At 38.3% G+C, this 26,631-nt stretch overlaps 1 protein-coding gene across 1 annotated transcript in view; it reads right to left on the minus strand.

Annotated features, from left to right (window-relative positions):
* Positions 1 to 2,842: 2,842 nt before the first annotated feature.
* Positions 2,843 to 26,631, minus strand: part of UBL3 (ubiquitin like 3) — a 61,425-nt gene continuing 37,636 nt past the window's right edge. The window contains exons 2-5 of the mRNA XM_061374490.1: positions 12,322 to 12,430; positions 8,472 to 8,558; positions 5,023 to 5,100; positions 2,843 to 4,618 (exon numbers count right to left, since the gene is read on the minus strand). Of these exons, the coding sequence (XP_061230474.1) occupies positions 4,566 to 4,618; positions 5,023 to 5,100; positions 8,472 to 8,558; positions 12,322 to 12,430 (327 nt within the window). The 3' untranslated portion in view covers positions 2,843 to 4,565. The remainder of the gene's footprint in view (positions 4,619 to 5,022; positions 5,101 to 8,471; positions 8,559 to 12,321; positions 12,431 to 26,631) is intronic.

The following is a 26,631-nucleotide window of genomic DNA, read 5'->3' on the forward strand; positions in this document are numbered from 1 at the left end:
ACTTTAGAGACAGATGTAAAAACTGGGCCAATAAAGCCACAAGCCAAAACCAGGAGTTCTTCATCCATTTTCTCTGAGTTAGTTGCAACTGTAGTTAATTTAACTATTAATTCTCTTCAATCTCTCTATAACGTTCCTGGTGTCTCACTGTTGTTTTCAATACCCTAAGGAACTTGCAATAGAAAGTGTTTGCCCATGATGCCCAGAACTCAGTCCTGGATGGATCCAAGCCATTTTAAAACTAAAGAGCTGTGCAAGTATTTTGCTTTCTCTATGCTCTCCTTCACATTAAAAACTGAACTTCATTTGTCACTGTGATCCGTTCCATAAGCTTGATGAGATTCCATCAAATGTTCATTATTTTTGGTGAGCTTGACTTTAATAACCTTCACCATTTTCTATTTCACTGGTCATTCCTTTTCCAGATTAAACCCTTAACATTTAAGAAATAAAAGAAGCAGAAACCAATCAAAACTACTGGAAAACCCCAGAGCATAAAGAGGGGTTTGTAATTTCACAGTCCAGTAGAATAAACTGTTAAGCAACATAGCAATTACACTGGAAACCTCCTCACAGGTATGTACATGTGGCATAATGTACACATGCCACCACCTTACGAGGCCTGTAAACAACTTACTATCATGAACCATGTTTCATGCTGTCAGCCTCTTGAAATAACCATAAATGCCTTTTATTTTGCTTTGAAAATAAGCTTCATCCTGACAAGTTACAGCCAAGTTCTAGTATCTAGGAAAAATCTCAGTACTCCAGAAGACATAAAAGGGGTGGGAACTCTCCTTTAAGAATCTGAACAGGTCTTGCTATTTCCTGATTTAAGCACAAAATTCCAATCGGTTTCAATGGTGCAACTGCTGTTAATGATCTAAATGCCAATTTGCACAGGACACAGAACTGCAAATCTGCCTAAGTTTATGTGTTTAATTAGCATATAGTGAGTTTTAGATGAAGCATCTCCAGATTACTTGCTTCTTGAGGCAAGATTTGTGTAACAAATCATCAGAGCACACACAGAACCACAGGCATGATTTTCCCAAAGAACAGCCACAGAAACTCCCAGCTTTCAGCCAGCCCAAAATCAGCCACCTTCCTTCTTGCCTGTATGAGAAGGAGGAAGCTTTTTCAGAGCACTGTGTATTTCCCTTCTAAATGAAATGTTCCTCCTGTTGTAAGCACAGTGTACTAAGGAAAGGTATTCAGGGATTTCAGAGATCTGCACTGGATTCCTATCAACGCAGCACCTTAGCAAAGCCTTCAACACTACCCTGGCCATATTTTCTTCCTCCAGCAACAGAGCTAATCCCTGAGACTGTTTCAACAGTCATGCATTTTGCTATCATTTAAGAAAACAGAAGTTACAGAGTACATTCACTGCCATCGGATATTATACCTCAGGTGTGAATATTGATTTATGATTGGCAACACATGCAATGGTATGGGAGACAGATATGGTCCCTTCAAGACATTTCATAGTATGAAGGGCTCCAACTCATTCTCTCCTTCCCTTTCTTCATGACATCTATTAACTCATCCATATGGAAAATATAATTTCTACCAAACAGTGAAAATCAAATGCCAAACTCTTCAATGTGTTATCAGACTGTCCAACACCCTGACCCTGTAAAGACTTAGCTTTAATCTTTTGGGGCTGCAAGCACTCTCTAGACTCCAGTCAACTTAGAAGTGAAGCATGTGCGTGAACTTCAGCAAGGCTGGGGAATCTGGATGAACAGCTACTGCTTTTGCTCTGGCAAATAAACCATCCACAATACAAAGCATCCAAGGAAAAAAAGAACACAAACCCTTTGGCAATTCTCCCCCCCAGTTTTCCACTCGCTTCACACCACAACAGAAATGCTTTGCAATGGGCATTTGCAGGAAAATAAAGGCAACAGTTCTATATGCTTTCTGCAAGAGTTTATTTTGGCAAGCTCATGCTTTAAATGCCAAGCAGCATTCAAGGATGTGCTTGGACATGTGCATATATGCATCTTACTCATCTCGACAAAAGGGAACTCCACATACTTTGCTATTTGAGGTCACCAAATATTTTAACTAGAGGCTACTGGGTTTTCAAGTATTTATACTGCATTAAGTACCTCTCTTGGTTTTTCAAACCAAGATTACATTTAAAACATTAAGTTTTCAAAACCAATGCATTTGAAAGACTTAACAAATAAAAGATGTCCTGCCTCAGCCCCTTTCTTTTTGTGCTGTCATAGCCATTTCCCATCTGAGCTTGTGTTACTTAGGTGATCAGCTTTTAGGAAAAGGTTAGCTTCATTTTCTAGTTGAAGATAACATGCTCCAAGTAGCTTTCTCAAGCTGATGTTTATCAAACTTTCTTATTTTCTTAAATAAGAAGATTTGTGTCCCCATAGTTACTTATTTAGTAACTACACTGCAGAGTACAAAGAAATCCCCCCCCCCCCCAAGGTTTATTTAGGCAATGAGCACATAATGCTGTCACCTCAGTTCCAAACACCCAAAGAGGTCTGTATGTTCTTCCCTGTAAGTAAATGAAGGCTATGAAGCCTTACACTAAGAGTACGTAACTGCAGTGAGGTACACCAGTGTATCTGCAGCTGTGATTGCCCATGCCTGCATTCTCCTCCAACATTTAAAAACCCTCTTGGCTACTTCTTTTGACATCAAAGGAAAACAAAACTGAAGTGATAAATCCCATCAGCAGTTTTCAGCAGGTTTTGAATACTCCCCCCCTTTTTTTAATAAACAAAATGGAGTCCTTACTTAGTTTCCAGATTAATAAGTATTATTAAAAGTAGTTACAGACCTAACTACAACCCTTAAAACACCACCAAAATGCACTACAATAGTCTTTTATTTAGTTTACAGAAGAGTCTATCAGTACAGGTTGCAGAAAGAAAATGTTTAGTGCTATTTACAATTTGTTTTAAAACTCTGCTCTATACAAATTTAATTCTGATCAGTATGAACAATATTTTTGTAAATCTACTGCATATAAAGCATTTCATCAAAGCAGGAACAATGAATAAAATAACCTGATTACATCTGAATGATGCCAATCATTCAAAAAACAGTTACACAGAACATCTGTAAGAGTTGTGGACACTTAAGTACAGAACACAATGTCAACCTGTGACTCATTTCTTTTAAAGGCTAAAGCTATTTATATGGAATATTGTTCTATTATACTACACGCCAATCTATATTTAACTTCTATAGTTATGTATTTTATAAGATTTTTATTAAATATATTCTACACATATTTGTAATTTCACACAGGAAGAAATTCCTCCCCAGTGAAAAAAATATAAAATCTTTTATATTTTTTATTTTTATTTATTTTTATTGTTTTTACAGGTTTAAGATGAAACTAGCTCATGCTTTAGTGCTGTGCAAATTTCTTTAGCATATCAACATTTAAATTATTGATATGAAATAAAAGAATGGCATCCTTTTTAATTATGTATGCCTTCAAAAATCAGCTTCTGATTTTAATACCATTGCAAGCACTAATACCAAATGCAGATTACTTAAAGAAACAAAACTAGTACTATGGCAGAGGTTTTTCTTTTTGCTTTTTTTAAACTTTAATAATTCTTTTGAAGTCTCTAATGAGTAAGCATGACACTGGACACTAAATTACAGATGAGAAAATGACTGAAAAAACACCAATTGCCAATATTCAAATACATAAAATTGATTAGTAAATTATGTTGTCTAACATTTATGCACAATAATAAAAGCCTATGAACTACAGGAAATTACCCCTCCCATATTAAGGCTAGGAAATGCACTCTCTGCACTGGTTTGTGCTGTCTGAATAAGCACTCAACTGACGTACGAGATCAGAGTGCACGCAGTAACGAAAAATTCAGTTTCATCAGCCCTCTACAGAGTGCTTTTAAATTACAGGCACATAGTTTTGTTTGTTTGTTGCAGTGAAAATATATAGAGTTAGACTTGCTTTAGTTAGTATTCTGTGCCAGTTCGGCCACCAAGGTTGACTTACTAGAATTGACTTAACAGTTTTTCCTTTGATTTGGCCATAAGTGAGATTTGTTTTAATTATAGATACACTACTTTCCAGTGTTGCATTATGCATTGTGGGTTATCACTAGGTGTCTCCAATATTGTTAGAGATTGCTGATGAGAAATATACTGTCAACCATACTTAGTGCAAATTGCATCTAGAAAGCTTGACTGGTTAGATCTGGTTAATGGAGATTTTTGTGGCAGCAAAATGATTCCTGCTATGGAAAAGAACACTTTAACTTTTCTGAAGATTGAATTCTTTCAAGAACTGATGTACTGTAAGATTATTCAACAAACAAAAAGCAGGAATTTAAAAAAGAAAACAAATAATGAAAGTGTTCATAGATCTTTCTCTTAAAAACCAAAAAAGGCTAATGAGACAGTGTTCGTGTAGTATTTCAGTTCCATGGATTTACAGACAGGCTCTTCCTACAGGTCTCTGAAGCAAGGTAGGGCCTCTTCTATTCCAGCAGCATGAAAGACAAAGACTATATTACATCACACTTAGCAGGTAAAGCTAACAGGGTTTACAGAATTACACAGCAATTGCTTTCTCCAGTTTTTTCACGGTTCCTTTGACCTGTGGAGAAAGAAGAAAGTTTTGCTTACATGTCATTTCTACAGCAATTTGGTTGTTTTGTGTCAGGATGCTTGATACATGTTTGCCTTTGATTATTTTTAGTAAAAATATATGATTATAGACATGAATACATACGTGAAAAATAACTCAGGAGTAGTTTTTAATAATAAAAATAAAAGCTGTTAAGGTTTGAGTAAATTTCTGCATTCTAGAATAATGCCAAACCAGAAAGTTAATTTCTCAGTTTTCTATAAACAACATGTACAAAAGCATTCCATTACTTGCTTCACAAAAGACCACAAGGACTTGACTTTTCTCTGCTATGAAAGACCCCAAAATCCTGTAAAATATCTGAGTGCTTTGCCATATACTTGAGTAAGAAATATCTCTAGTGCACAGCTTACCTTGAGAGTTTGGCTCTGGCAGTGTCTCTCTAGCCACCAAATGCATCACTGTTGTTTTGCCAAAAGGAAGTTTTAACGCTGCAGAAGGAGAAAGGGAGATTTATTAACACAGTCGTTTTTCTTCAAAACCCCAACTGAACCTAGCTATAATTGGATAAGTATTGTGTTAAAAAGTTCATCCTGTGAGGTTTGAACTACTTACCAAACATAAAAAGGCATTAAAAGGGCATTTCTGGCTAAAATTTTACAGGTCAGGTCTTGGAGCCTGATAATAATCACTTAAAACATTGTGTTCTTAGAAACATTATATTCCTGTTAGGAAACTTAGCCTTCCTCTTGTAAGTAAAAGCAGAAGTGAGCATTCAGACCAAGACTCAGGTGATAAGCATCCTTTATTGATATGGATGCAAAAAAGGAGCTAATTCAGCCACTAAACTGTTACTCCTGAGACATCAAAACACGGAACCACTACTGCAAAACACATTTTCCTATAACATACTTTGATCCATGGCAAAGATTTTCCAAAATAAAAAATACCTGTATCTTGCCTTTTAATACTGATCTGTAACATCAGCAGCTTAAGAAGCCATTACAGAAAGAGCAAAATATTACAAACTAATCACACTAGGGACATCTCTCACAATATCAAGACAGATGAAGAGACCTGATTAATGAGCTGCAAAGGTTAATTATTAACAGTAAACTAATGCAAGTATACTAATATTCTGATTAACTGATTTCAGCAGTAGTTCGCATGGTTCACACAAGTTCTTATTAGCAATCTCCAGCTTCTTGCTTAGAGCACCATGAGAGAACTTGAGCACCCTAACCTTTCCTTGCTCATCTTCATTCTCTCACTCCTTTCTCTCACCTAAGCTAAACTTTTATTTAATTCCTTTCCCATCTGTTTAATTCCACTTTTATTCCAGATTTTCTATCATCAGAATTTACTTCCCCTCCCCCGCCCCCCTTTTAGTATGTGTATGGCACAGGGGTGGGTTGGCTTCCCTTCCCCCCTCCCCAATAAATGAGGACGTAAAAGTCACTGATTACCATTATCTAACAAGAAACTGAGAACCTCCCTTATTAGTATAATTTCAAAAGCAAAGTACAGACCAAATATTTAGCCAAAGGATGACATTTCCTTTTGGAAGCTGAACAGACTCTATCTCGCTAGCTACCTCCCCAGCCCTTCACACAGCCAGCACACAATGAAATAGTGTGGCTCAAGAATGGCAGGCAAGAGTGGCACAAGCAGTTTTACAAAGGGGGTCTGTTTTCCGTTACCACTTCCAGTGCCATCCGCTCTACTGTTTTTGTAGTGACAGCCCATTCAGAGGAGCTGGCAAAAGAGATGGTTTCTTAAAAACAAAACTTCTCTCAAAAGCCAGTTTTTCCTACAAATTCATCTTTTTTCGAGGCTTCTGAGTATCAGGAGATTCAGGAGATGATAGAGATATATGAGGTTAAAACTGGAATATTACAACGTCACTTTCAAATGCAAATGAAACCAGACTCCTGTTAAGAAAACACCGAACTGTTTCCTTGGAAACTTTTGTTTCAGTGGTTGATAAAGTGACTTTCAGTACACAGTAGGTACAAACTCCAGGTCAATATTTTTTAATCACCTAAAGCAAATAAAACACTAAGTGCTCTAACTCAGTTATAGAGAGCTGCAGCTAGAACAGCTTAATGAACTGTATTATAACAGCTTAAGAAACTAAATATTGTATTTAGCAAGAAATTCCGCCCCGCCTTCCCTCCCCCTTTCTCTTTCAAAGATAACCAGTTCACTTCAGGTTACGTCTAATGAACACCACAACCTGAAGCAGTAGTCTTTTCAGGCTGCTTCATAAACTGCCGCTTCCCTTTCAGATGCATAATCTGGCTCTAGACAACTTCATTAGCACTGAAGTAAGCCAGTGTTTTAGGGAGGGTTGTTTTTTTTAACTTAGAACAAAATAGCAACAAAAAAAAAATCTTTGAAGAACACTAATATACATGTAAGGTCCTTAGGGTAAAACCATAGTGATTAAACTGCATGCATGAATGATTAGTAATGAACTAAAATGCCCTGAACCCAAGTGTTCAGAATTCATAGACCTAGGTTAACTCAAGAGTCAACAGCACGCAGCTGTTATTTTTCAGCTTAACTCATTAAACAATGTATTAAATATATTAAATAAATGATCAAAGTTCTTTCAGATTTAGACAAATGTCACCAAAGGGAACAAGCACTGGTGGTCAAGAGCAACACCTAGAGAGAGATGAATGGCAAAGAAAATCCCATTTAGCTATCTCCTTGCCTGGAAAAGGTAGGGTAAGAAGAGCAACTCTAATGGCAGAGTTGATCCAAAACTTAACACATTTGTCTTTCAACCCTACTCAAAATGCTACTAGCTGGCACGTGGTAAACATACAAATTAAAGAGTGAATAAAAATTTCAGAGTTCTCACAGTTGAGTTGACATTGATCTTGTCTGTATATATAGCAGCGTTAAAAATTGATTTATATGGAGTGTAAATCTATTCTAAACGTCCATCACTAGCCAGCATCAGTAACAGCAGAAAGCGAATCAATGACTATATCATTCCAGTCACTTCATGGAAAGATCACCATAAGCAGTTCAGAAATACTCTTTTCAAGTTCATCTTAACTTCAGAAGTGGTGAAATTTCATTTTGTATTCTTTTCTCCTCTCTGTATTGCACTCAAGTACCAAATGCATGAAAAACCTGAACATTATTTCTAAACTGGCACAAAGAAGAGAATCTCATTTTGGTTAGTCATTGACATAGTCGATATTCACACTGGCAACTTTTCTCTGCAAAAAGAAAGATTATTGTTATAACTTTATGTCATATCTCCATCAAAGATACCCATCAACTATACGTAATTACGGGGAAAGCTTGCCACAAGGGGGCATAGTTGAATTGCATTTCCTTAGCATACGAAGTGGAGCCATTTACTTCTGTTTTCACATAACTATGCAATTGTATCCCTGAGAGAGCCCTGGACAGCAAGGATGCTTCCCCTCATTCTCATTCATACAGTGTCTTCCTTCACTGCACTAAGATTTAAAGTATTGTTTAACCAATTATCATAGTGTTTATCAAACATCTTAAGATACTTCAGACATTACACGACAGGCGTAGTGTAAGAGAGGCGGAACAAAATATTCCATTTTAGAAAGAAGAAACAAAAGCAGCATTACTGTTTCTTTATGCAAGAGGAAATTTGACTTAGCAGGTGGTACCCCCCAAAGTTTAACAACTAGCAGTAACAAGATGGAAAAATACACAATAAAATACACGTTACTCTGTGCAGAGGAAAAAATACTGTATAGCAAGCCATACTGTGATCTTGAATAATAAAGTGGCATTTACTGCACTATAAATAAATATCACCTTTGCCTGGCTGTAACATGCATAATGAAAATGATTTTCATACCTCCTAATGTCACATTGCCATGAAGAAACCTCCCTTGATAAATAAGCCGCAAGATATTTGGACTGCTGACTTGTTCTTCTTCCCAATCTGAAAAGGAGAGAGAGAATTTTCACAGTTACGTTGTAATAAAAACACCTTTTGTTATTTCTCTCACCTTTACCAAAGAAGAAAACTAAGAATAGGACTCCTGCAGGAAACAATGAAGAGAGAGCACAGACTGAAGATACAGAAAGATAATTCAAGGCTAGGCACTCCTGAAATCCATTAATCGACATTGGGATTTGAAACACATGATTTTATGCCTACAAGTATAAATATTACTAACTCTACAGATTGCATGAGATACTTAGCACATGCACAAGTCCTACACTAAAAAGTTCATAAATGCAAGTTGCTTCCTGAGGTTTAATATCCACTTGGATAAAACTGCCTTTAATTTCTTCCCATTCAGAAGCCATCACCTCCTCACTAGCCAACTAGCTGGAGCTGCTGTGCAGCCACAAAGATTGAAAGCACATGTGATGGGTCATTTGAAATGGGATTCTGAGATGACAGCCCTGAATTGGCTCAGCAGGCTGCTCAGCAGCATTCCACAATGGGCAGTTCCAACCAGTTAAATGTCCAGAGGGGGCAGTGACCTGAGCATCCCCCAGCAGTCACTGCAGAGAGCCTGAACAGAGGCTTCTCTCAGAGCTGATGCCGACTGACACACTGTGAGGAACTTCTCAAAGGATAATCTGTGGGTGTTTTTCTGTGGCAAACAGTGACTTGGGAAAGCAAGCATGCATTTTCCTGTAACGCATTTCCTATAACGCTTAAGCCACCATAAATAATTCACAAGCTTAAATGATCTTTTCCTAATCTTTCAATGTTCCCTGTCACAATGTGAACAACAAATAAATACGCACTTGGCTTTCAGAACAAACATCATAAAACCTTGAAACACTGAATTTAAATGGGTTCTCTGGGAATACAGTGTCTTCTGTTTCTTAGCTGACCAGATCTCTGGCAAGAGCTGTTCACAAATGTTCTCTCTCTCTGCTATTGTAGTGTTTATATGCCAAAATGAATATTCAGCACGGGATCATGACAAGCAACAGAAACCAACCTGCTCACTGAGAACATACAATTCACATACAGGCAGCAGCAACGGGCGCCACAAAATGAGAAGAATTGAAAAGGGGAAAAGGGGAAGCATTTAAAACAAAAACCATGGCTGCAGGGAGTATATAGAGAGGCACCTGGTGTGAAAAAGCAAGCAGGCAGATGGACAGCAGGAGCCACTGCAGTCCCAGAACATGGTGGCAGCAAGGCTGGTATAAACAGCAGTGGCTGCAGCATCCCGGAGTGCTGCCATGTGCCTGGTTTATAAGATTAGATCAAATTAGGCAACCAAAGCTATTTGAATTTCAAGTATTTCCACTCAGGGTCTGATTCAACTGTCTTGCAATTCAAGCGCATGCCCTTTTTGCTATGCTGTCAAGTGGGCTAGTTAAGGAGCTGAATTATCACACTACTGGGGTGAATGACTTTTTGGAAGATACAAAAAAAATCATTTATTTATTTATTTTTACTTATTTAGCCTGAACTCTGCCACACCACGGCTGTAAAGATAAGTTCTGCCAGCTTGTCATGCCATAATGACATAAACCAGCAACCAACAGAAGACAGACTACATTTTGGCACAGGTATTTGCTCACTGGTTCACTGCCAATTTACCCATCCTTTTAATTTTTGCTCCTTGGCTGGCAGTTTGAAACACTTCTTCCTGACATGATTTCAGGTTTCCATTTCTATTGATGACTAAATGAACCACGGGAAAGTTATTTACCTAGGACTTCTTTTTAACTTCAGCAGATAATCACTGTGCAATTAAAATGTTAATATTATTTAGAAGAAAATGGGGAGGGCAGGAAGAGAACAGGTAATCTACTTAGATGATACACATTAATATAAATCTGGTATTTTCCACTAGAAGTCAAGAGATTCTTAACTAACAAATGTATTGCCAAAGAGAAGTTTGCCTTAATCTTGCCAGCATGTAACTGAGAATATTTCATTATCTCTTTCCCCCACAAGATCATGAGAAGTCAAATGGTGCTAAAAACAATCATATCATCTCTATGTCAAAGAAAATTTGGTCCTCACCAAGATTTCTCAGGCCTGTAGCAAAGAGCACTCTTAGCCTGAAAACAGCTACTGAGCTGATGTTTGTAAAAACCTAGTCACTATTTTGAAGTAGATTTTTTCCTCAGTCTTTTAAATAGACATTATTCTTCTTTACACAGGCAATTAAATATTCACCAAGATTTAGAGAACTCCCTCAGGGCAGCAGCAATTTGAACTGAGGCTTCCGTGTCCGGTTCTACTTTTCTTTTTCTTAAAAAGAGACTTTAAAGTCTGGGTTTTTTCTTAACTCAAAATCTGCAACCATCAAGCTCTGCACAAGACTAGGAACACGAGCCCACGTGTTCAGGAATAAACTTGAGTAAGAATAACAACAGTTCTGCTTTACTAATTCAGATGAAAGTACACAGAGAGCACTTGATAGTGACAACTATGCTGTAGGCACACATTAAAATATGTTCAGTAGCTACAAAGATGCTACACTGTGTTCATTTCAAGGATGTGCATTTCAAGGCCAGGTTGGATGGGTCTTTGAGCAACCTGGTCTAGTGGAAGGTGTCCCTGCCAGGGGGCTGGAACTAGATAAGCTTTAAGGTCCCTTTCAACCCAAACCATTCTATGATTTTATGATACATCAACCAGATTTCTTAGTGTAGAAGTGTTTTACATGTATATCTAATACTTCAGAGGATTACTTCAGGGAATACTTTCCCCTTCATTCCATATTTTATTAAATACATAATGCTATCAAAACAAACAGCAAACAAGTCCACCGTAACCCTGTTCTTCCTGACCCCAAAGAGCAATTTAAGGCCTAAAATATGGATAATCAGCACTAACTTTTTGGCAGGAATTATCATCCACCATGCGTCTTTGACAAAGGCACCACAGAAACAGATATTGCAATGTTTTAGTTTGTTTACTAGTTTGTGTAAACAGTAGTCTTTTTTAACATAAACCAGTAACCCAGATGAAGCCCTTTACCAAAAGAAGCATTTTCTTTCATCATATGTAATGCTATGTCTGTGTTTTGGCTATTTTCCCATGAAATCATAGTCGGGGAGAACAGAAGCACTCTGTTTTTAATGGAACGATTCACATATGTGAATACACATCTTAAGTTTTCCATTCCATTTTCTGAAGCCAGTATTCCTTCTTAATACCAAATATATTCAGACAGACAACCTCAGTTTCCCTCAGTCTTTTAACGTCTCTTAAAATGTTCTTTTGGATTTGTTTTTGGTTTTTGGTTTGCTGTTTTTTTCCTCTGGAAGAATACTGTTATTACAGATCTTTTCTAAGATAAGGCAGTAAAGAAGAAGTAATTCAGTCTCAATTTCACTAATGTGCTCCTGTGACATGCCATGTTTTACATTAGCTGTCCTCAAATAAGAGGTTTTATATCTCCAACATTTACTCACACTTACTAGATCCTCTAACAAGATTAAGCAAGAAAAGTGTCTGAAGACAGAGGGAAAGAAGTACTGCAGTTTGGGGAAGAAGATTTTAGAAATCAAGTGGGAAAGCGTCCAGTTTCCCCAACTGAAGAATCAGGGAAAATGAAGAACAGTTATCTTTCTATAGAAATCTGTGCTCTGCTACACAATAAACATACTTAATTTGAATGTTGTGAACAGAGATCAGTTTACTGGCACTTCGATCTGACAACACATGGAAACTTCTAGCTCACAAGTTAAAAAGCCAAAGCCACAGAGCTACTCACCCATTGGCCAGTTGTCATACACATGTTTTGCAATATCAGCAGCAGAGTCATTTGGTGAAAATAGGAACTCTTTTGTTTTCCCACTTACCAAGATGAGGCGCAAATTTATCTGTAAAAAGAATAAATAAAAACGCACTATTAGGGAAGCCCGCAGGGAAGACAAAGTAGTTAAAGTTACAAAGAGGTGCCACTGGTTTTAGAGTCAGATTGATCCAAAGCGATTCAAGAAAACAGTTTACTATTGTGTTGAAAATAGCGTCAAAAGAGGTCAATAAAATGTTGCTTACACATAATCTAGAAAGATTAAATTCTAACAGCTGGCATTTTTGATGATAAATGACAGAATATTCTGATAGGTAGGGACTGAATCAGCTGTGCCATTAAAACAAGCATTCAGCAGAGTGTAAAAGAATTCCAGCCAAGACACAGTGACAACATATCTTCTTGAATGAAGGGAGAAAATATAAACCTGAAATAACCCAAACAGAGAGCACTGAAAATATCAAAACCTGCATCCGCGTAGGCTGTGAGCCCCAGTAAAAGCCCTAGCACCCTCCCTCCAGCATGATACTTGTCAGCCCTGATCTCACCCACTGCATTGCCTACAAAACACCAGGAAGTCAGACAGCATCCTTCCTTGCTCCCAGCTGCCACAGATCTTGAACCCCTCTGCCAGTCTTCTGAACCCAAAACTTTGTTCCACCACTGCCTTTCACTCCAAGCAAATTATTTGACATCCACAGGCAATACAGTAGTAACACCATATCACAGTTTTTCTATCATTGATTTCCTTTATCTAACCGTAAGCATTAGCTATAATTTTCCTCTTTTATTAGCAAGTTACTGAGTATAATGCCTTTTCCATATAGCATTAAAATAACCTGTACAAAGAGCTCACTATGACAATAGTGACTCACAATGCAAAAGAGATTAAACTCTGGCTCCTCAAGCAACTGCTAGCAAGGTCACAAAATGTGTTTGGGTAATTAGCACTTACCAATGCCCATGGCAAATAGAAGTCTAGCTGCTTCTGTGGCTTGGCCTACAAGCCTAAATGGCATCAATTATTAGGAAGACTTCAGTATCCTAACTGCTTGGATACTTTCTTCCAAATCACTCTCACAAACTGTGGCTCTCATCTGAAGTTGCAACAAAACTTTCCTTGTTGGAATTCAGTAAACTGTTTCTTTTTCTAGATCAAATACAAAAAGAAAGATTTACACTGATGCCCAAATTTTCAAGACTTCTTCAAGAATCTCAGCAAATTATGTCCAGTGAACACGACAGCCCTGCCTCGGTTACCTGCCACTACTTATTTCAAAAGCTCTCCAGAAAGATTGTTTATTCTCTCTTGAATGCTTTAGCAGGGATTCATCCTACCCATCTTTCTTTAAGCACCTAATGGAGGTAGGTATCCACATCACAGTCTCTATCATCCTGCACACTTTAAGGTCAATGAATAAAATGACCCCTCCAAAAAGCAATTCAGTCTCTATTTCAAAGCGTAGCAAAGATTCAAACAGTTAATGTAAAAGGGCCAGGTTCCCCTCGCTGTTCCCCATCAAAGTCCTTCAAAACCCAAGAGGTAGCACCACAGCACCACAATATTGTATTGCACAGAATCATAGAATCAGCTAGGTTGGAAAATACCTTTAGGATCAAGTCCAAATCACTGCATACCATGAAATCATAAAACAACTTAAAGGGGAGAAGCTGCAGGAATGCTGTTTAGACAATTATTCATAAAATTCAGAACACACTTGGCTACAAGCATGAAAGTTCTGTGTTCTCTGATATTTTCAGAATGATTAAAGAATTATTTTCAAATCTCAACAAGATTTAGCAGAAAAAGCAAACCAAGTTCCACTATTCCTGTTTACTCAAAAAACCTGGCTACTGTAATTGAATTACAACTTCAAAATGTTATGCCTAAGTTCAGCAATGGCCAGACCATGTCTACCTATTGTTTTGCTTACACTGTCTTTCAGTTTAAGTAGTTCCCCCTGCTTTTAGTTGTCTCCACTTGTACATGTATGGACAGCACTTACATACATGGTTTCTGTAACTGGACTGCCCCAGACAAGCTCTTTAATCTTTCTTCAGTGCGATACCCATTTCCCCATTCATCCCAGGAGCCTGTCTCTGCATACTTCATTTTCTTCTCTTTTCTCCTCAAACCAGATTACTATTTCTGACACGGTTTAGTTGATTTTGCAATTCTGTGTGACACCAGATGGTTGTATAACATCACCAGTAATTTCCTCTGTCTACTGGAAATACCTCCTGTGTCTATGTCCCAAGAGCACATATACTTTCATAAATGCCCCATGCTTTTTGCTCGGTTACTTCGTACCCTTCTCTACTTTGAGCCTTTCAATAATTCAGCCTGCATTCTTCTAACCAACATTTTGGCTGTAATGCCCTGAAGCACAAGGCTGCAAATTTCGTACCACTTCTATTGTTCCATCCCTCCCAGGGAAAAGAGGTGAGGTGGAAAGAAGTATTCTGTACCACAAAGATGTTTCAGGTCACTCCATGTCTGGGCCAATGCCCTATGAAATCCCCAAGAATTTCAATGTAACACTTTTTTTATGTTGAGTACTTTTTCATCTTCATGTCATCAAATTCTAGCAGTGAGTTCCCTTTACATATATACCTTTGTCATTAGATGAATCAGGAAATGCAAGACTGATCTGACAACCGATCCATAACGATTCCACTAAGAAGCTCTGAGCTTGTTTCCCTCCCTGAAGCTAGGTCCTTTATCTTAGGCCCTTCCAAACAATTTCTCTACTAGATTGTAATTTCTCCTATTTAGCCAGCAGTTTGCAATACAGCACCACATCACTTGCTGTGTACATATTCAGATGAAACTACAAAAATGTCTACGTAGAAAATAAGGGATTTTTTGTCAAAAGTCAGCTTGCCAAGCTCTGCCTTTCAGAGGCTGCACTGCATTCCACTTTCTCTATACCTCGTTATCTTTAATTACCCTTTAAGCATTAATGCATCTCATTACAAAACCAGCACAGTGCCAAAAATTGAAGAGGTTCAGAATGCACCACAAACTGTTATTGTACTTGGGAATGGGCTGTCTGTTCAAGAAACAAACAAACCAAACAACCCCAAATATTCAGCAGCAGTGCCTGCTGTAGGCAGTAGCAGTGAGAAGCTTCATCACCAGAAGCCAACCTGCCTCTCACTCCAATCCCCCTGCACCCACTTCCTCTACTCTAACTGGCCCCTTCACCTTTCTCCCTCTGGCCAAGTAGTCACCCTAACTCTGATTTTATGCAGGCTACCTAAGGATTTTTTATCCTTCATCTGTGTGTAGCTTATCCATGGTTGGCATTATCTCTTTTGAAAATCGTAACACTTTCCTAGGCAACAGACAGAACACCAAACCATCAGCTCCCTAGTACTGTCTGATCTGGATCTTACAAGGAGATGATTAAAAAAAACCCGAGAAGATTAGCTCGGCACTTAAAATATGATTATGGCACAGCATTAATACAGAACTGAAGTCATTCTTCAGATAGCATAATATTAAGGGGACACATTTCTTTTTATCCTCACTACTGAGTTTTGAGATTACCAGTGAAACAGGAAGAAGAATATCACAGAGAAATAATCAAAACTAACTCAGCTTCCTGTAAAATCTGATTAAATTATACGTCTGCAGTTAATGTACAGTATAAGCAACAAGAAAAAATCAAAAGTTAAAAGTGTCAATTCCTTCTTCCCCCTTTCCAACTCCCCAAGACAGATAACTTCATAGTTCTGTTTTTTTGTTGCCAAGGAGCATTTCTTATAGTCCTATTATGCTATATAAAAGGCACATCAAGATAAACAGATAATTTTATGGGTATATGAGAAAGTATGTGTAAAATTCAGGAGGAATATTTTAATTTTAAAAATAATAAACTGAATCACCAAATACAAGCAGAAGTTCAAAATAAATCCTTAAATCAGTCAAGCAGATGTTGCTTCAAGTGCAAGGAAACAGCTGCTCTAATGAAAGGTTAAAGTATCTTCTTATTTATAGTACAGCATGCCACCGACATTTCATTTGCATGTTTGTCTATATATATGCACACATATATATGTGCATACATATATAAAAGATGTATATCTCTTTATATTTCTTAATTTTGGCTTGAATGAATCTTAGTCTTGAGCTGCACATTGCACTACCTCAAAGGGTTTGAAGCAAAGAATCTTAAAATTTGCCTTTAAATTTAGGGTCTAATCTCATTCCCTCAAGAGCACTGGGAAATTTAATGGATTGCAACTGCTGTACTACTTATTCTGCAAGCCTGAGAACACCACTTCAAACAGACTACAGGGGATCTGAAACAAACCTTTCTGGCAAAATGCCTCTGATGAAAGATCATATCTAAAAGGAAAGGAGGCGGGGGGGAGCATATGTGCATACAATTTTACTCAAGGAAAAGTGCAGGAAAAATCCCCAAAAATTATTTAGGTAGGGAAGTTTTGACACAAAAGCAGCAAATTTTATTTTTTCAAGTTATGAAAGGATTCCTAGTAGTCTTAGCTACCCTGTATCCTATTTCTTATGTTAAAAGTTAGCAAGGCAGTCATATCTGTTTCCCCTGTATGCCTAAAGCCGCTCCATCCATGCTTGTCAGAAGAGCCTTGGTGCTGTGACACTAGTGTGATTCCCATGGCCCTGACAAGTTTGTTCTTCCACAGGGGTCATAACAATGACCATCCCGATTTTTTTTTTCCAGACTACAAAGGGAATTCCAGCCTTTTGCTACAGCAAACTGATAAGGAATAAATACATCCTCACGTTTGTGCATTATCACAGCAACTGCAAGGTTACTGATGAAAGCGGTGATGAACAGACCCAGCATCAGCAGCAGGACTGAACACAGTGTGTGGACCACATCAACTCTTACACAGTTGCGTAATAGCATGCTCTGTTTGTGCTCTCAAGCATGCAAACCTCCCCCTTGCCCCCCAAACCAACACCAATCTCGTCATTACAGCTCCACTAACTACCCCATCAGTGCACTGCATACACAATAAAGAATGTCAGTGTAATTAAACAGTGTAAAACAAAAACCCTACATAACTTAAAAATATATACCTATGCAAAGATTGCTGTAACAACTGTGACCACAACTTTTGGAACAGAAATCTGGATGATGTATATGCAGATGTAGAATAAAGTGTGTTTTGCTACAGGTATCCGCAACAGAGTTTGTTCATTCTTTAAGGTGTAACTACAAACTGTCTTGGTGGCACAGTGCTTCTAATTTCACAGCTGAAGTTAAATAAGTGAGAAGTCACTTAAAAATGCGAGAAAGGAGACATTTACAACCTACATGATGTTTCCTGATGTTTAGGTGATTTCCCATCTATTCAGCTGAACAAGTTAATTTGTTATCAATTTTATATTCCAGTAGCAGCTTCTATCCTACAATTAAAATACAGAGGACAAGTGTCATATCATTACGTTAATCTACCCCAAGTTTAAACTAACTGCTTTTCTTCAGCTGTTTAAGATTAAAACGTGTATACAAGCCTATTTCCACTCCCATCCCTTTTCTTAACAGGTGTGATATTGAATTAAAAATTAACAATGGACCAGAAGGGAAAGTGATAAGAGCATTCAGAAACACAGACTAAAGTTTCACTTCTCAAGATGCAGTACATTTAGTTCAAGTTCTTAAGTGTGAGACTTAAGTTTGTTCTCCAAAGATGCATCAAAGCTTTCTAACTATTCCAGGCCAAAGAGAACCTCACAGCACCATGCAGTACATTTTACCAACTCAGTTCCACCCAAATTCACATAGGTGGTTGAACCAAGTCTGAATAACATAAGTGAAACATTACACAGGCAATACAGCAGGGACCTGCAGGTTCTAGAGTCCAGTTCACTGCTAAAGTAGATACATAAACCCATGTAATCCATTCTGGAAATGTATCCACCAGAATACAATAACTTTGCTTCTGACACCCCCTGGAAGACTGTCCCATTGAGTGGAGCTTTCTTCTAATTCCCAGCGTAAGTTCATTACTGGACAGGTTACCTTCCCTGATGCCAGATCTACTCTAGTTGTAATAGGCTCTAGTTGTAATAGGCTTTTTCCCCCCTTGGGGTTTTGATGGGTTTCTTCAAGATCTCCAGACAAGAACACACTTTGCTAAAATACACAAGCAAAGGTTTTCCTCATTAACAGGCTGCCCCTTGGTGTAATCACTGTCTTCAAAGCTCTGAAGCACATCAACAGAGGTTAAGGAAATTGGACTTGTATAGCCTAGAAGCCTGGTGGGCATCTACTAGCAGCCTTCCTTTGCCTGAAATAGCAAGATAATGACCTCTTTACTGAGATTCAAGACAGAAGAACAAGAGACACAAGTCATAAACAGAAACAAGATACTTTGAACTGTGGTAAGGAAGAAAACTTTCACCCCCAGTGACATCAAAGCAGTGGAAGAGGTCACCCAGAGATGCTTTCGAAGCTCAGTCCTTGTGTGTTTTTAAGACCCAACTGAAAGTTTGAATTCACAGAATGGTTGGGTTGAAAGGAACCTTAAAGATCATCTTGTTCCAACCACCTGCAGGTGGGCAGGGACACTTCACACTAGATCAGGTTGCTCCAAGCCCCATCCAACCTGTCCTTGACCACTGCCAGGGATTGGGCAGCCACAATTTGTCTGGGCAACCTGTGCCAGTGTCTCACTACCCTCATAGCTAATCTAAATCTATCCTCTGTCAGTTTAAAGCCATTCCTCCTTGTCCTGCCACTCCATGCCCTTGTAAAAAGTCCCCCTCCAGATTTCTTGTAGGTCCTCTTTAGGGATTGGAAAGCTTTTTTAAGATCTCCCCTGAGCCTTCTCTTCTCCAGGCTGAACAAGCCAAACTCCAGATGGTCTTCATGAGAGAGGTGCTCCAGCCCTCAGAGCATCTCCATAGCCCTAGTTGAGTAGTGACCCTGCTTCCAGCAGGCCACTGGACTAGGAAATTTCCCAAGGTCCTTTCCAAAGTGAATGATCCTGCAATTCACTTTAATGTGCATCGGCTTTAGTTTTGATTCATTCTTCTTAAGTATGCATGAGTAGAATTGCAATAATATTTCAGGGATTTACAAACTTACACTAGAGCCTCCTTAAATTGACTGCAAATGCCTCTCCATTTTCCATACAAATAACACAACTGCATCATATTCGTAATACAGTAATCTTGCAATGCTCACCTTTAGTCCAGTCATTTCCATGACTTCAAGCTTGCATTTAAAAATACTGCTTTTAACCATATTGTACAGGATATTTTTATAATAATGCCATGAATTCTAATCCTATTAATTCAGTCTTCGTGTTAATCCAATCTTTTCCATACAATACCATGATCTTCTGTACTATTTGTGCTCCAAATTTTCATTGTCAGATTTCAACATACTGATTTTCCTTGTGTCACATCAGAAACATCAGAAAGACACGGTCCCAAAATTAATCTTAAAAAATTACACTAAGCATGACTGCCATCCTAACACTTCCACATTAAATGCTGTATCTCACCATCCTCCCCACCCAAGTCACACACCATCAAATCCTGCCTTCCAAAACCAATGCTGTCCTACTCAACATCAACTACTTACTGAAGCCCAGACTGATTATGCCTCTTCTGCATTCCCCTCATTTGAAAAACACTTTCCTTCCAAAGAAAATTGGGCAGCGAATCTACCATAATCTAACTTGTGAATTTTATTCCACTATTCTTCTGCTCCTTCTCAATATCCTTCTTGAGGTGTTTATTAGTTTGTCAAGTACAAAGTCTCTCTCTACAACCTTTCACTCATCATGCGTTTTATACCTTTAATGTCATCGACCTGAAGAAACACCAAGATGCAAATTATTCAGATAAGCTCCTTACACTAACCCAGTACACTTAGTTTAATCAGCATCTGCCCCCTTGAAATCCAAAGCCCTTGTCTACAGGCCTATTTTGTTTGTTCTTCCATTTAACTGTATCAGCTTGTGATTATTGGATTCAATGTCATTTTCTCAAGCAGCCTTCTGAAGACTTCCAGAGCTTTCTGTGATTTTGAGACATATCCAGAGTAATAATAATAGCACCTTCTTGGCCAAGAAACTAGCTGGTAGAGGGACTGAGATGCAGTTCAGAAAGGATGTAAGCAAGAAGTATGAATCTGTAGCCCAACCATGCAAGCATTCTCATGAGAGAGAAGAGATCCTTGATTCTGGACTCGTTTACAAGAGTCACTTAGTAAAATAAAACAAACCTTAGTTCTTAGGAATCACACTTCTAGACATGTGCTGTCACCAGATACTTTATGGCAAATAAAGGTAACATAACTGCACTCCCTCAAGTGAACACCTAAAATTTACATTTGGCTATACTCAAACCCACTGAATTTAGCTTTAGGTGCACAAAAAGGCTTAATTCTACCCTTACAATCCCTGGCACCTATAATAAATTTAATTCCTATCAGGAAAAAAAATGGGCATTGAACATGAAGTTACATAAATTGTCAGCATGACTGAACAAAGCTCTGGCTTCATTACTAGCTGGCTAAAAAGCCCATGCCATTCATTCAAAGCCACACCACTTGTGGAAGTAGGGCAATCCCACATGACACCCTCCATCCTGGCTTTGGCTCGGATAGAGTTGATTTTCTTCTCAGTAGGTGGTGCAGTGCTGTGTTCTGGCTTCAGTCTGAGAACAATGCAAATGTTCTAAAACAGCAATGTTTTTAGCTGTTGCTAAACACCTAACCCAAACTAACCAAAAGGGTATACCATACCACAGCACATCTGCTTTCTCAAACAGGAATGGCTAAGGATGCTTTGCACTGCTGAAGAATAAGTTACCAAATTTCAGAGAAGTTTGAAGTGACAGGAGAGAGAAAACCAATAGGAAGTGTTATCAAATTTTATTTAGAGGAAGAAAAAGCGAAGTCCTGTAAGTATTTAACTCAATAGCTATACTAGACCTAGCTGTCTCTGTGGAAACTATGACATTCTTTAGCTTAAAATAATATTGCTTGGTCACACTTCATCCATTCACTCATGCCAGTTTAAATAACACAGGAATAATGGCAGTATATTCTGCAATATCCTCTTACGAGTTCCAGGGTTATCTTTTAAGAAGAAAAATCTATGACCCACTGTTCTTCAAAATAAATTAATACAGACACTATCATAAAATACAAATAGATCATGATGGATTTCAGTGGAGTTTACACACTATTTCCTTTACTATCCTGGGAAAAGGCTGCAAAGGGAGAGGGTTAACGTGAACACAACACGTCAAAGCATCAGCTGGAGCTAGTGAAGGATCTTCACCGAAAATCAATTTTAATATAAAAGTAAAGAAACCTTTTATTGAAACATACAGATCTCATCCGTAACAGATTTTTCTATAATTTGCTGAAATAAGAGACACAAGTACCCACCCAGGAATCATTTCTCTCCCAGCAGGACGAGATAATGGAGGCACTCCATCAGCTGAAATAATGGGAGCACTCAAGTATCTGGTCTTCCCAGCTCAAATGGCATTTCGTCTATTCTATCCCAGATGCTTGCTTTAATCAGAGGGTACAGAATTAACCTGTCTTTTACTAGCCCCCAAGTAAATCCACTCAGACAGGAAAATTCAGAGAAAGAACTACTCACCCTGCACATGCAAAATACGTTTCTCTTACATTATGACAGAATTGACTAAGTCCATCATAACTGCGATGCGTAAACTACAACATACAGTAGACCATGTTTGGAACTGAGCTTTAAAATAAATAGGTAGCAAAAATGGCAGAAAGAGTTAACCACATGGCATTCAAGCTTCTTACTTTTGAAGCTGACCCTTTCAACCCAGTGTTGGAGTAAGTGCATTTTTTACTTTGAAATAAAGTGACTAAAATACAAAACAGAGAAATTGATACACTCCAGTTTTTGGTAGAGACCATTTAGCCATCAGTATACCATGCTGAACCAGTCATTTCAAAGCACAAGAGTGGAAATTATAATAAAATTGCATCAAATATTGATGCAGACATGAGAAGCTCATGCTTGCGGACTGAAAGGTTAGCTCTGGTGAGTATAGTCACAGCAAGGCGGTAGTTAAAGCTTAGAAATCCACTACTCAAACATGAATAATGATAATGCTATGCACTTATTTGAATTCAGATTTAATTCCGATATAACTCAGCATTTATTCTACTGTATTCTACAGAGAGAATATTTACATAATATTTTAAAATTTTATTTAGGACAGCTCTATAGAATCTTTAAAAAGGGAGCTGCAACACCTGCAGGTTTGTGAATGCTCATTTTGTGAGCTGCCTAGCATCTCATATTTGAAAATAAATACTACTGCTTCTAACAGAGAAAATACAATTCCAAGGAACTGGTTTCACACATAGCTGCTTTTTCCAAGTCCAAGGAGCAGACACTCTCCGTCCCTTCTTAGTCCCCAGTCAAGAATTTTTTCCTATCTTTAACCAATTTTGTGGGACTCAATTTGACCTAACCCACATTCCTAGAAGTTTCAAATTCAGCTGTTCCATGGTTACAAAGAATAAAGAAAAACTAATGATACATATGGAGGAGTATAGTGAATACTCTGTGCACTATGAGAAAACTGAGGCAGAAACCTGATTTTCCTGCTGCATTAACAGACATTTCAAAACCTGAATATACTATACCTAAGACTGGGAGGTATTCCAGTTTTATTACCAGAGCAGGTCAGTGAGACCATAGACAAAGCTGATAGTGATCTTTCAGTTACAGCCTGGATGAAAACAAACATCAGCTTCAACTTGACCAGAAATAACATTAGAGAGGAAAAAAAAAAACCAAAAAAAACAAAACAAAAAAAGAAGACAAAACATTAGAAATTGTCCTGGGTTCAGCAGTAGCAGTCATTTTTTCTCCTTCTTAGTAGCTGGTGCAGTGCTGTGGTTCTGACTTTCAGCCTGGGAACAGCGCTGATAACACCGATTTTTTTAGTTACTGCTCAAATATTTAGTCTGACCAAGGACTTTCTGAGCCTCATGCTCTGCCAGGGAGGAGGGGAAGCCGGAAGGAAGCAGAGACAGGACACCTGACCCAAACTGACCAAAGAGGTATTCCATACCATAGCACATCATACCCAGGATGTAAACCAGGGGGGGAGTTACCTGGAAGGGCTAGGGCACTGCGGGGTTGGAGGAGGTATCACTCACTGCTCAGTCGGGCTGGGTATTACTGGTCAGCGGGTGGTATTGTATTCTCTTCCCTTGTTATTTCCTTTGGTGGGAGCAGTAGTGATTTGTGTTATACCTTAGTTACTGAACTGTTCTTACCTCAACCCGTGGGAGTTGCATTCTTTTGATTCTCCTCCCCATACCTCCGGGAGCAGGGGAGAAGGGGAGTGAGAGAGTGACTGCATGATTTATGGCTGACTGAGTTTAAACCATTACAAAAATACAGGAAAAAAATTGACATTTCAAGGGAGCTGCTATTAACTTTGGGCAAGTACCATATTGTCATGGATATCATCTAGCTCCACACGCTAGTTTTCCAGGGAAACAAGTCAGGGTTTTGGGGGGTTCAGTTTTGGGTTTTGGTTGGTTTACTTGTTGGTTTGGTTGGGTTTGAGTTTTTTAATTATTCTTCTTCCATTTTGAAATCATACAATGGTTAGAGTTGGAAAGGACCTTAAGGTCATCTAGTTCCAATCCCCCTGCCATGGGGGATTACATCACTAGATCATGTCACCCAAGGCTCTGTCCAGCCTGACCTTGAGCATAGCCAGGAATGGAGCATTCATCACTTCTTTGGGCAAAAACGGAAGGGGGGCTACAAGGATGCCAAGAGGGACTCTTCATCAGGGGCTGTAGCAGTAGGACAAGTGGAAATGGCTTTAAACAGCGGAAGTTCGGGTTAGATAGAAGGAAGAAATTCTTTACTGTAAGGGCAGTGAAACACTGGAAACGAAGTTTTAAAAAGTTTTAAGAAGTTTTAAAAAGCGATTTCTCATTTTAAGTTGTTTAAACACAAGAAACTTTTATCAGCCTCTCTGCATTCCTGAGTTACTCTTTATTGGAGAAGTCCAATTGCTCTTCCCCCTGCTCCAACTTTCTATGATGCGAGACAGAAAAGCAATTAAGGAGCACTTCAAAGGTAGTATATATATTAGTGTATATATTATTCATTTTTCAGTTCCCACCAAAATGGCACAAGTAACCAATTTAGAAAATTCCTTGGAAAACCTTTAAGAAAGGAAAAAATGCATTTATCTTAAAAGTAAAAAAAACCCCAAACAAACCCCAAGCCCTCACCACTTTCTTGGAAAGGAAAGGTCCATCCTTTAGTTCCTTATGAGAGCATAAAGATTCACAAGATTATACTTCTCCTCAGGAACAGATTAATCTCCAACACAAGGCCTATTTAAAAATGTGCTACTACTCCTCAGTCCTCAAAAAGGGACAGTGACAAAGTACAAAAACAGCCTGACTTGGAGCAGAAAAGAAATAAAAGGAAGAACAAGGAAACAACCTTCTGAATACAAGTTTGTCTTCTATTCTATTTTCTCTTGCAGTAACTGCTGCATTACATTGTTTTAATGCAGTTTACTTAGCAGTACAAAAAATACGCTGTGACTAAGTAGAGGATTATAGCTAATATAAATACTATTTGCCATTTAAACGACACAGCTTGAAAAATTCTAATTATACCTGAAGACAAACCAAGTGGAATGTGGTGCCCTGAATGTCACCTCATATCAGCTTTAAGCTATTAATAAGAACATAGTATGATAAAAAAACTTCCAAGATTTTCAGGACCTACAGCCCACTGGGAACTTCAGCAACAGGACGCAAATTTGCATCTTCTCACTCGAGTCATTTGGGTATTCTGCTGACAGGCTCTTCACTCTGTATGATTCTGTATTTTGGTCAGCACTAAAATACTACATTTTTCAACTCTTAAGAGAAGGTGTCAAAAACAAAATGGAAAAAGTCTTAAATATCTTTTAAAACATGAAAGAGGCAAATAGCTGTACCTTGACTTAGAGATGTATTTCAGTTCACTTGGGTGGAAACACCACAAAATTAATGTTTTATCATTAGCTACTGATTCCTAGCTTCTCCCCGCTTACTGTGTACCATGGCAGGCAGCCAAAATTTTGCCATTTCAAAGTACTATCTAAATCACTGAGCTGTGATAATTAAAGGCAAGAGATGGGGCATTATATATTTTTGTCTCTGATGCAAAAGATAGTTCAAATTTTAATCAAAATGGATGTTTCAATAACCACAGATCTCATTTACTCCAGCAAAAGCAAGCAGCTTGAATATGAATGAGAACACAACCTTTTCTAATTGTTTTCCTCCTAAAATAGCCCAGAGAAAACACTGAATTATGTGATGAGATCAAGGGCTGTGATGCAGATGCCAAGTTATTCAGAATGCAACTTTTCAGGAGCTAACAGCCTGACCTTGACCTGTGCCTGCACTTCTCAGAACAGAATAATGAACACTCTTTACCTTCCATTTTTCCTTTCCTCAATGAGTTGCCCTTAATGTTCAACAAAAATGTAAGACATGTTGATAGAAAGCTTACACGGTTTTGTTCTATTTAAACATTATGGCACTAATTCATCCTTGGGGTAAGCCTGCTGAAGTTAACTGACTGAAGTTAATGGAGAGATATTGCAGGTAAAGTCTGATCCAGTTATTTATTGTGCTCTGCAATCACTGTTGAATACTAAAAGGCACAGCTTATCCACCTTTCTGTTACTCCATGCTTGTCAAGTGCTTGTGTTCCCCCAACCAGCTGGCAGTATGAGAGTAATTCTCATCCTATTTCCATCATGAAAAGCACTAGTGCGTCCAGCCTGTCTACTAATGACTAAAACAGTTAAAGCTGCCCTTTCATTTTGGCCTCTTAACAATAGCTTCTCTGGTATTGTTAAGCTTTCTGCAGAGTCAGAAACATACAATTTACCAGTTCTTAGCTTACAGCTCAACTTCCTCAGATGATCCAGTTCCTGATCCCCTTATGTATTCCACACAGTTCTGTCAAGTACTTGCCACCACAGTAGTCAAGCGGCACCTCCAAAGCAGACTGCATCTGCCTGGCAAGGCACCTTCACCATTTTCATCTACGAAAAAGTGTTCTCCTCAAAGAAAATTAGATTTTATTGGAGGGGTGGGAGGGAAGCTTTTCAGAGAGCACACATTTACCACATTTAATGCCTTTTTCCTTTCTTCATTTGTCTTGTATGTCCAGAGTCTACAAAAAAGCATTAACTTACATACAAATGTTTCATCCCTGCCC

The sequence above is a fragment of the Neopsephotus bourkii genome, unplaced genomic scaffold, assembly GCF_033783945.1.
Source record: "Neopsephotus bourkii isolate Nb327-2 ecotype Australia unplaced genomic scaffold, CSIRO-AGI_Nbou_v1 NB_1638, whole genome shotgun sequence".
In the NCBI taxonomy this organism is placed as follows: domain Eukaryota; kingdom Metazoa; phylum Chordata; class Aves; order Psittaciformes; family Psittacidae; genus Neopsephotus; species Neopsephotus bourkii.